The 12,353-nt window shown below is 41.6% G+C and overlaps 1 protein-coding gene across 1 annotated transcript in view; it reads right to left on the bottom strand.

The window, feature by feature from the left end:
- SLC25A42 (solute carrier family 25 member 42) overlaps positions 1-12,353 on the bottom strand; it is a 428,471-nt gene that overhangs the window by 195,856 nt on the left and 220,262 nt on the right. Inside the window, exon 5 of the mRNA XM_053702913.1 lies at positions 10,798-10,964. Within this exon, the coding sequence (XP_053558888.1) occupies positions 10,798-10,964 (167 nt within the window). The remainder of the gene's footprint in view (positions 1-10,797; positions 10,965-12,353) is intronic.

Raw genomic sequence — 12,353 nt, 5'->3', positions numbered from 1 at the left:
AAATAACAATGAACCAAAATAGTTATAGCAACCAATTTTTCACAGTAAATGTATTAAGTTAGCAAAGGATTGCACCCACCAGCAAATGGATGATTAACCCCTTAATACCCAAAAACGGATTAACAATTTAATAATTAACGTTTTTCTCACAGTCAAAACACACTGTCACAGGTCTGCTGTGACTGATTACCTCCCTCAAAATGAATTTTGAAGACCCCTGAGCTCTCTAGAGACGATCTGGATCATGGAGGATGAAGTAGACAGATTGTGACTGAATTTTTACTGCGCAAAAAAGCGCTAAAATAGGCCCCTCCCACTCATATTACAACAGTGGGGAAGCTCAGAAAACTGTTTCTATGCAGAAAACAAAGATGGCCATGTGGTAAAAATCATGCCCCAATAAGTTTTATCACCAAGTACCTCACAAAAAACGATTAACATGCCAGTAAACGTTTTAAACAAACATTTGAAAAGTTATGAATTGTTATTAATAAGCCTGCTACCAGTCGCTTTTACTGCAGTTAAGGCTCATACATTATTTCAGTATTAACAGTATTTTCAGAGTCAATTCCATTCCTTAGAAAAATACATTCAGTGTACACACACTCATCAGCCTAATACCAGTCGCTATCACTGCATTTAAGGCTAAACTTACTTTACATTGGTATCAGCAGTATTTTCTCAGTCAATTCCATTCCTCAGAAAAATAATTACTGCACATACCTCATTTGCAGGGGGGCCCTGCATGCTATTCCCCTTCTCTGAAGTTACCTCACTCCTCAGATGAGAACAGCCAGTGGATCTTAGTTACGTCTGCTAAGATCATAGAAAACGCAGGCAGATTCTTCTTCTAATGCTGCCTGAGAATAAACAGCACACTCCGGTGCCATTTAAAATAACAAACTTTTGATTGTAGAAATAAACTAAGTTAAAAAAACACCACAGACCTCTCACAGCGACCTATCTAGTTAGGCTGCAAGAGAATGACTGAATATGACATGTGAGGGGAGGAGCTATGTAGCAGCTCTGCTGGGTGATCCTCTTGCAGCTTCCTGTTAGGAAGAGATATATTCCATAAGTAATGGATGACCCGTGGACTGACTACACTTAACAAGAGAAAAGTTTCTTAAAGGATGAAGAAAGGGAAAAGGAAGAACCTAATTAAGCCTATTCGTTCTTGATAATGTTGCCATCTTTATAGGAACCGGGAAGGTCTGGGGTACCACCCTGTCTTCATAAACCTTATCTAGCTTAGGGATAGAAGGTTCCTCCGGAAGCTTTGGCTCCGGGACCTCCAGAGTAGCAATCACTTGATTTAGCAAAGAGCGCAAATTCTTAAACCTATAGCCAGGCTCCTCTGACGGAGATTTAGATGGCACAGATTCCGACCCAGGAGGAGTACCCTCCGACGGGGAGTGGGCCCCTTCATCGAAACACTCCGCAGGAGCATCCAACAAAGACAAGTCCTAAGTCGGGCCGCTCTAAAAAGGCCCTACGCTTGCGCTTAGCAGAACGTTGTAAGGCGTGGATCACTTTAGAAAACACCATCTGCAGTTGATCCGCAAAATCTGGCGGCCAACATATCTCTCCCGAAGGAGCAACAGTCGGACCCCGGGGCGCTGCATGTGCAATAGGGGACTCAACTCGGGAACGCACCTCACCAGACGGAGAACCCTCAGAGGTGGACAGCTCAGTGGTACGACCCTCTCAAGGCATGTGGAACATAATTGGGCAGGCTGGTCTATCCGAACCTCACAATAAAAACAGGTATGAGAATTTGTCAAAGAGGGAGTACCCTCTAACGCGTCCAAATCCTCCATTACTTACATTTTTATTAGATTAAAAGAGAAACTAACAGGCACCTTTATAACCGCCAATGGCCAGGGAAACTCCTATGAACCGGATTACAGAAACCTCTGTCTCCTCCGTTGCAGATCAGACAGGAAGTGAAGAGCGGAGCCCCACCCAGTCACGCGGGTGCCTTGCAGGACCGCCCCCTGCCTAAAGGAGAAAACGCACCAAAAAAGGACAGCGCAAAAACTCCCGGAAAAGAACCTGATAGTTCCACACATTGCCAGAGCCTTATCCCACACAGCACAGCAATGACAAAAAACAATATCATGTATAAATCCCCCTGTTCAATAATCCCCCTACCAGGAATATTAACCCTTGATTCAGTAAAGATAAAAAGGCGCCACACTGTGGCCCTGTCTTCTATGTTAACATTGTGTATAAAATTAAACAATCTTACCAGAATCCACGCCGTGGAACATGAACACGGCCCTTCAAGTGTGACAGGTCATAGCAGCACTCCTGACATGGACTTGAGAGAGGAACGCAGGCCGCGAAACTCGTCAATGCCGATTGCTATAGGAGCTGTTAATGATTGGGGATGGTTTCGCAAAAGAGACTCTCCCTGCATCTACGGACTCTAACTTTTACCCAAGCCCTCACTGAGAAGCCTTATAGGGCTACTTAAAACTCCTGTCCAATTGGAAAGAGTAATACCCTCCATAAGAGACCTCTGAATCTTCGGCACCTCTCTGTCACCTCCTGTGATGAAAGGGGGATGAGGGGAGTGAGAGAGGTATTTAAGCCTTTGGCTGGGGTGTCTTTGCCTCCTCCTGGTGGCCAGGTTCTTAATTCCCAATAGTAATGATTGAAGCCGTGGACTCTCCTCCCCTTTAGATGGAAACAATGTTCCTATTATATTTCTGTAATATTTATTTAAACGGATGGCAATTCAACAGTGATGACAGACCCTTAAATAGGAAAATGCTCTAATGCGTTAGAGCAGTGTTTCTCAACTCCAGTCCTCAGGACCCTTAACAGGCCAGATATTCCTTATATCTTAACTAGAGCACAGGTGAAATAATCATCTGAAGGGTGAGAGGTAAAAACCATGGTTACTGATCCAATGATTTCACCTGTGCTCTAGTTAAGATATAATTAATATCTGGCCTGAGTAAGGGTCATGAGCAACTGAGTTGAGAAACACTGCGCTACAGTATTTTATTATTGCAGAATTGCTTGCAAATGGGTTAAATACTTAGTTAAAGACAGTTCAGGAGAGGCAGTGCACTACTAGTCTGGGTCTGAGCCAATCAAGGGAAGCATGATTGGCTCAATCATCGCATCAGCAGTGCATTAATGCTCCACAACAGACTTTAACTATGACCCCTGCAAAGAAGTTAAACACAAACACACCGTTCAGTGCAAAAAATAAATGTATTCATAGAATAATCTAGCACATTAGAGCATTTTATTAATAATATTTTACCTCCATTTAAAGGTATATTACCTTTGAGGATTACTGAAAAGAATAAAAAACTGTTTAGTTGAGCCCATCCATTCTGATCCTAATGAAAATCACTGAGAGTAGTAGATATCAGAATGGATGGAAAACAAATTTAGTTTCCTTTTAATTCCTATTTGTCATATTTATTGTATTTTCTATGTCTGTGTAATAAAACATAATTAGCAGTCACTATGGTACCGCTTCTTCCTTGTCAAAACAACATGTTAAGATATCAACAACAACCGATCAGATAAACTTTGTCACACATATCATATATACAAGGTTACCATGTTTACCGCCAGATTCCTGCAAAGTTAAAGGGACAATTGAGATTTAAAAAAAAAAAAGTTTTTACCTTTCAAGTAATATCAATTTTTAAATGAAAAAACATAATTTATGCTTACCTGATAAATTCCTTTCTTCTGTTGTGTGATCAGTCCACGGGTCATCATTACTTCTGGGATATAACTCCTCCCCAACAGGAAATGCAAGAGGATTCACCCAGCAGAGCTGCATATAGCTCCTCCCCTCTACGTCACTCCCAGTCATTCGACCAAGAATCAACGAGAAAGGAGAAACCAAGGGTGAAGTGGTGACTGGAGTATAATTTAAAAAATATTTACCTGCCTTAAAAAACAGGGCGGGCCGTGGACTGATCACACAACAGAAGAAAGGAATTTATCAGGTAAGCATAAATTATGTTTTCTTCTGTTATGTGTGATCAGTCCACGGGTCATCATTACTTCTGGGATACCAATACCAAAGCAAAAGTACACGGATGACGGGAGGGATAGGCAGGCTCATTATACAGAAGGAACCACTGCCTGAAGAACCTTTCTCCCAAAAATAGCCTCCGAAGAAGCAAAAGTGTCAAATTTGTAAAATTTGGAAAAAGTATGAAGCGAAGACCAAGTTGCAGCCTTGCAAATCTGTTCAACAGAGGCCTCATTCTTAAAGGCCCAAGTGGAAGCCACAGCTCTAGTAGAATGAGCTGTAATTCTTTCAGGAGGCTGCTGTCCAGCAGTCTCATAGGCTAAACGAATTATGCTACGAAGCCAGAAGGAGAGAGAGGTAGCCGAAGCCTTATGACCTCTCCTCTGACCAGAGTACACGACAAACAGGGAAGACGTTTGTCGAAAATCCTTAGTTGCCTGCAAGTAGAACTTGAGGGCACGAACTACATCCAGATTGTGTAGAAGACGTTCCTTCTTTGAAGAAGGATTCGGGCACAGGGAAGGAACCACGATCTCTTGATTGATGTTCCTGTTAGTGACTACCTTAGGTAAGAACCCAGGTTTAGTACGCAGAACTACCTTATCTGAATGAAAAATCAAATAAGGAGAATCACAATGTAAAGCTGATAACTCAGAGACTCTCCGAGCCGAAGAAATAGCCATTAAAAATAACACTTTCCAAGATAACAACTTTATATCAATGGAATGAAGGGGTTCAAACGGAACTCCTTGTAGAACGTTAAGAACAAGGTTTAAACTCCATGGCGGAGCAACAGTTTTAAACACAGGCTTGATTCTAGCTAAAGCCTGACAAAAGGCCTGGACGTCTGGATTTTCTGACAGACGCCTGTGCAACAAGATGGACAGAGCTGAGATCTGTCCCTTTAATGAACTAGCCGATAAACCCTTTTCTAAACCTTCTTGTAGAAAGGACAATATCCTAGGAATCCTAACCTTACTCCAGGAGTAACCTTTGGATTCGCACCAGTATAGGTATTTACGCCATATCTTATGGTAAATCCTTCTGGTAACAGGCTTCCTAGCCTGTATCAGGGTATCAATAACCGACTCAGAAAAACCACGTTTTGATAAAATCAAGCGTTCAATTTCCAAGCAGTCAGCTTCAGAGAAGTTAGATTTTGATGTTTGAATGGACCCTGTATCAGAAGGTCCTGTCTTAGAGGTAGAGACCAAGGCGGACAGGATGACATGTCCACTAGATCTGCATACCAAGTCCTGCGTGGCCATGCAGGCGCTATTAGAATCACTGATGCTCTCTCCTGTTTGATTTTGGCAATCAATCGAGGAAGCAGCGGGAAGGGTGGAAACGCATAAGCCATCCCGAAGTTCCAAGGTGCTGTCAAAGCATCTATCAGAACCGCTCCCGGATCCCTGGATCTGGACCCGTAGCGAGGAAGTTTGGCGTTCTGGCGAGACGCCATGAGATCTATCTCTGGTTTGCCCCAACGTCGAAGTATTTGGGCAAAGACCTCCGGATGAAGTTCCCACTCCCCCGGATGAAAAGTCTGGCGACTCAAGAAATCCGCCTCCCAGTTCTCCACTCCCGGGATGTGGATTGCTGACAGGTGGCAAGAGTGAGACTCTGCCCAGCGAATTATCTTTGATACTTCCATCATTGCTAGGGAGCTTCTTGTCCCTCCTTGATGGTTGATGTAAGCTACAGTCGTGATGTTGTCCGACTGAAACCTGATGAACCCCCGAGTTTTTAACTGGGGCCAAGCCAGAAGGGCATTGAGAACTGCTCCCAATTCCAGAATGTTTATTGGTAGGAGACTTTCCTCCTGATTCCATTGTCCCTGAGCCTTCAGAGAATTCCAGACAGCGCCCCAACCTAGTAGGCTGGCGTCTGTTACAATTGTCCAGTCCGGCCTGCTGAATGGCATCCCCCTGGACAGATGTGGCCGAGAAAGCCACCATAGAAGAGAGTTTCTGGTCTCTTGATCCAGATTCAGAGTAGGGGACAAGTCTGAGTAATCCCCATTCCACTGACTCAGCATGCACAATTGCAGCGGTCTGAGATGTAGACGTGCAAAGGGTACTATGTCCATTGCTGCTACCATTAAGCCGATCACCTCCATGCATTGAGCTACTGACGGGAGTTGAATGGAATGAAGGACACGGCATGCATTTAGAAGCTTTGTTAATCTGTCTTCTGTCAGATAAATCTTCATTTCTACAGAATCTATAAGAGTCCCCAAGAATGGAACTCTTGTGAGAGGAAAGAGAGAACTCTTCTTTTCGTTCACTTTCCATCCATGCGACCTTAGAAATGCCAGAACTAACTCTGTATGAGACTTGGCAGTTTGAAAGCTTGAAGCTTGTATCAGAATGTCGTCTAGGTACGGAGCTACCGAAATTCCTCGCGGTCTTAGTACCGCCAGAAGGGCACCCAGAACCTTTGTGAAGATTCTTGGAGCCGTAGCCAATCCGAATGGAAGAGCTACAAACTGGTAATGCCTGTCTAAGAAGGCAAACCTTAGATACCGGTAATGATCTTTGTGAATCGGTATGTGAAGGTAAGCATCCTTTAAATCCACTGTGGTCATGTACTGACCCTTTTGGATCATGGGTAAGATTGTCCGAATAGTTTCCATTTTGAACGATGGAACTCTTAGGAATTTGTTTAGGATCTTTAAATCCAAGATTGGCCTGAAAGTTCCCTCTTTTTTGGGAACCACAAACAGGTTTGAGTAAAACCCTTGTCCTTGTTCCGACCGCGGAACCGGATGGATCACTCCCATTAATAACAGATCTTGTACACAGCGTAGAAACGCTTCTTTCTTTATCTGGTTTGTTGACAACCTTGACAGATGAAATCTCCCTCTTGGGGGAGAGAATTTGAAGTCTAGAAGGTATCCCTGAGATATGATCTCTAGCGCCCAGGGATCCTGAACATCTCTTGCCCAAGCCTGGGCGAAGAGAGAGAGTCTGCCCCCCACTAGATCCGGTCCCGGATCGGGGGCCCTCGATTCATGCTGTCTTAGGGGCAGCAGCAGGTTTCCTGGCCTGCTTGCCCTTGTTCCAGGACTGGTTAGGTTCCCAGCCTTGTCTGTAACGAGCAACGGCTCCTTCCTGTTTTGGTGCAGTGGAAGTTGGTGCTGCTCCTGCTTTGAAATTCCGAAAGGGACGAAAATTAGACTGTCTAGCCTTAGCTTTGGCTTTGTCTTGAGGCAGGGCGTGGCCCTTACCTCCTGTAATGTCAGCGATAATTTCTTTCAAACCGGGCCCAAATAAAGTTTGCCCTTTGAAAGGTATATTAAGTAATTTGGACTTAGAAGTTACATCAGCTGACCAGGATTTTAGCCACAGCGCCCTACGTGCCTGAATGGCGAATCCTGAGTTCTTAGCCGTAAGTTTGGTTAAATGTACTACGGCCTCCGAAATGAATGAATTAGCTAGTTTAAGGACTCTAAGCCTGTCCGTAATGTCGTCCAGCGTAGCTGAACTAAGGTTCTCTTCCAGAGACTCCATCCAAAATGCTGCCGCAGCCGTAATCGGCGCGATGCATGCCAGGGGTTGCAATATAAAACCTTGTTGAACAAACATTTTCTTAAGGTAACCCTCTAATTTTTTATCCATTGGATCTGAAAAAGCACAGCTATCCTCCACCGGGATAGTGGTACGCTTAGCTAAAGTAGAAACTGCTCCCTCCACCTTAGGGACCGTTTGCCATAAGTCCCGTGTGGTGGCGTCTATTGGAAACATCTTTCTAAATATTGGAGGGGGTGAGAACGGCACACCGGGTCTATCCCACTCCTTAGTAACAATTTCAGTTAGTCTCTTAGGTATAGGAAAAACGTCAGTACTCGCCGGTACCGCAAAGTATTTATCCAACCTACACAATTTCTCTGGTATTGCAACAGTGTTACAATCATTAAGAGCCGCTAAAACCTCCCCTAGTAATACACGGAGGTTCTCCAATTTAAATTTAAAATTTGAAATATCTGAATCCAATCTGTTTGGATCAGAACCGTCACCCACAGAATGAAGCTCTCCGTCCTCATGCTCTGCAAGCTGTGACGCAGTATCAGACATGGCTCTAGTATTATCAGCGCACTCTGTTCTCACCCCAGAGTGATCACGCTTGCCCCTTAGTTCTGGTAATTTAGCCAAAACTTCAGTCATAACAGTAGCCATATCTTGTAATGTTATCTGTAATGGCCGCCCAGATGTACTAGGCGTCACAATATCACGCACCTCCCGGGCGGGAGATGCAGGTACTGACACGTGAGGCGAGTTAGTCGGCATAACTCTCCCCTCGCTGTTTGGTGAAATTTGTTCAATTTGTACAGATTGGCTTTTATTTAAAGTAGCATCAATACAGTTAGTACATAAATTTCTATTGGGCTCCACCTTGGCATTGGAACAAATGACACAGGTATCTTCCTCTGAATCAGACATGTTTAACACACTAGCAAATAAACTTGCAACTTGGTTACAATCTTATTTAACAAAAACGTACTGTGCCTCAAAGAAGCACTAAACGATTAAATGACAGTTGAAATAATGAACTGAAAAACTGTTATAGCATCAATCCTTGAAAACAACACAACTTTTAGCAAAGGTTTGTTCCCATTAGTAAAGTAACAATAATTAAATTTGAAACGTAAAAATAAGAGAGCAACGTTTTTAATCACAGTCAATATATAAGTCTCACAGCTCTGCTGAGAGAATCTACCTCCCTTCAAAGAAGTTTGAAGACCCCTGAGTTCTGTTAGAGATGAACCGGATCATGCAGGAAATACAAGAGTAACTGACTGGAAATTTTTGATGCGTAGCAAAGAGCGCCAAAAACGGCCCCTCCCCCTCACACACAGCAGTGAGAGAGAAACGAAACTGTCACAATTAAAACAAGCAACTGCCAAGTGGAAAAATAATGCCCAAACATTTATTCACTCAGTACCTCAGAAAATGCAAACGATTCTACATTCCAGCAAAAACGTTTAACATAATAAATACCTATTAAAAGGTCTAATGTACTTTTTACAGAGTAATTCCAGTGAAGTACCATCCCCAGAATACTGAAGTGTAGAGTATACATACATGTCATTATAACGGTATGGCAGGATTTTCTCATCAATTCCATTCAGAAAATAAAAACTGCTACATACCTCAATGCAGATTCATCTGCCCGCTGTCCCCTGATCTGAAGCTTTTACCTCCCTCAGATGGCCGAGAAACAGCAATATGATCTTAACTACTCCGGTTAAAATCATAGTAAAAACTCTGGTAGATTCTTCTTCAAACTCTGCCAGAGAGGCAATAACACGCTCCGGTGCTATTGTAAAATAACAAACTTTTGATTGAAGTTATAAAAACTAAGTATAATCACCATAGTCCTCTCACACATCCTATCTAGTCGTTGGGTGCAAGAGAATGACTGGGAGTGACGTAGAGGGGAGGAGCTATATGCAGCTCTGCTGGGTGAATCCTCTTGCATTTCCTGTTGGGGAGGAGTTATATCCCAGAAGTAATGATGACCCGTGGACTGATCACACATAACAGAAGAAATCTAAATTTTAGCAAAAGAAAAAAAAACTGATTGTATTTAGAACAATTAAAGAATAGAAAAAATAAAACGTATAGCGTCCATTCTTCAATAAAGTTTTTTTTTTTTTTTTAAATGAAAAAGCACACACACCTGACAGTAAATGTCTTGTAGCCGTGTCTTCTATACCAATATTTATGAGCATAAAGGACTACAGGTATACCCCGCTCTTACAGCGGGTTAGGGACCGGAGCCCCGCTGTAAAGTGAAAACCGCCTTAAAGTGAAACAAGGCAGTTTTAACTTTCTTTTCAGTGTTTAAAATCTTGAAAACATGTTTGAACTAACATATATTAGGGGTGCAATAGTGCTACATTTAGTTTAACAGTATCACAGCAAGTATTCAATTAGTATTCAGTAAATACTGTACCTGTAAAATTGTGACAATTACTGTAGTAAAATTTGCCAGACTATAGCACTGAGACACAGATTGCACTGCAATGCTATAAACAGAGTGAACTAAGCATAACACAATGGTGCCATTCACTTTTCTAGCAATCTCACAATGATTATAGCACTGTTTCAAAATCCTTGGAGGTTGAACTTCAGCTCCACAAAGCGCTGTATTAGCGAATCGCTGTAAAGTGAAGCGCTGTAAAGTGAGGTATACCTGTATAAAGTTATGTTAGAAACTTCCAAAAGGTCAATCTATTTTTATATTTATTATTTTGCCTTCCTCTAAAGGGAATCTGCCTGGGTCTCCCAATCTGAGCACAAGAATACATTAGCAGTCAGTCATACTGGCTACAGTTACGTTAAGTCTCAGCGCATACAACAAATCTTTTAATTGAGTAAAGGATGTAGACAGGCCTTTCCAGATCAAAGAAATAAAAAAAGAAAAAAAAGAAACCTGCACAAAACCAGAAATTATTTGTACAGATACAAGGCAAATGTTTTGGCAACAGTCAAAAGTTTCTCATGTATTTAATAGGATACATAACTATCACAAATATATGTCAGTTAATAAAATACACTTATTTAGTGCATTCTAGTAAGTACATAAAATATACTATAGTAACATTTCTGTCTTTAGAGCTCCCAAAATACACTAGGTACCATATTTACCCTTTATTCCGTTCCCTAAGTTACCCTTTCTCTTTTGTTCCACCTGTACTGAACAAGAATTCCTATACACAAAATGTAGTGAAAGATGACAGAACAAACTACACAGCTGGTATATACTCTAATTGGACTTACTTTCCCTGGAATCCATAATGTTCGCCGAGTAGTTTCTTGTACTGTTCATGAGCGCAGAACTGTATGGCAGCGTATGGGATGACACGTACCATGGTGGCTGAGTTGCCTCTCCATAGGCTAAAGAAACCATCATTCAGGTATGTTCGGTAGATCAGCTTGTAAGCTTCCTGCCATGAAGAACGGAAGACAGGGAAACAGAAGCAACTGAAGATGAAAGAGATACAAACCAAGTATATATCCCGTATATGAACAATATTCCAGTATTTTAAATGTTTAAACAAATGAATCATGAATAGGAGAAATGTAAAAACCCCAGGCAATGAGTATTCATGACATTGTTGAATTGTTTAAAGGAGTGCAATGCTCATCAAAGAATATTGTAAAGCAGGGGCGGCAAACCTATGACACAACGCTTTTACTGGCAGTCTGCTACTAAATCGCTTGGTTTCATTGGCTGAAATTGTAGCGCTTAAAGAGGCACTAAATAAATGCTACATCAAATTATATATATATGTGTGTTTTTTCCCCTTTCACTACAGTACTGAATTGTACCAGGGAGCACCATAATGCCAAAAACAAGGTCTCTCACTAGACTGATGTAACACAGCACATTTTTTTCCTCTCTTCTATTTCTTCCACAATTGCGTCTTCTCTTTTTCTCCTATTTTTTTACGTGCATTAGGTAGTATCGAGAAGAATACTACATATGTTTTTTATTTAAATCTGAAATGTATAGTTATTGATTTGTATTGTTACTTTGTTTTTTCATTTTGTGTGTTGAATATTTGTAAGAAAGAAATAAAGATTCCTCATCTGCTAGGGCCAATTATAAATGGATTAATAAAGTTTGCAACTGTGTATGCTATAGTGGTGTTAAGTCTGGAGTCTGCCCCTTTAAATGTCAAGTATTTAAAGGCACATGAAACTCAAATTGTTTAGACAGAGCATACAATTTAAAACATCTTTCCAATTTACTTCTGTTAGTTATCTTTCTTCCTTCTCTTGTTATCCTTTGCTGAAAGGTTTATCTAGGAAAGCTCAGGAGCCGCAAAGAACCTAGGTTCTAGCTACCGATTGGTGGCTGCATATATATGTTACAGTTAAAGTGCAGAAACAGTTAATGTGCACATTACCTAGCTAATCTGCAGATTAAGTGATTTGCTCAGTTAAAGTGCAGAATCTGCACTTTACCTAGGTAATGTGCACATTAACTGCTTCAGTGTAGTTAAAGTTGGAAAAGTTTGTTTCTCTCATGTAAACCGTTTATTGAAAAAGAAGCCGAAGAATGTTCCAATTTCGGTTGAGGGCAGATACGCTCCAGAGTGCTCTGTTCTAATCACCTAGGTAATGTGCACATTAACGGGTCCCGTGTAGTTAAAGTTGGAAAAGTTTGTTTCTCTCATGTAAACTGTTTATTGAAAAAGAAGCCGAAGAATGTTCCAATTTCCACAACTGCCTCAGGGAACCTTACCATGGGTCTCAGCCCGCACGTCTTGAAATTCTCTGTCTGGGAAATTATCTATTGAATCTATCCATTTATTATAGATTCGATAGAT

The sequence above is a fragment of the Bombina bombina genome, chromosome 2, assembly GCF_027579735.1.
Source record: "Bombina bombina isolate aBomBom1 chromosome 2, aBomBom1.pri, whole genome shotgun sequence".
NCBI classification, from domain to species: Eukaryota; Metazoa; Chordata; class Amphibia; order Anura; family Bombinatoridae; genus Bombina; species Bombina bombina.
The sequence above is the reverse complement of the archived record's forward strand: the minus strand, read 5'-3'. Positions and strand labels throughout refer to the sequence as shown.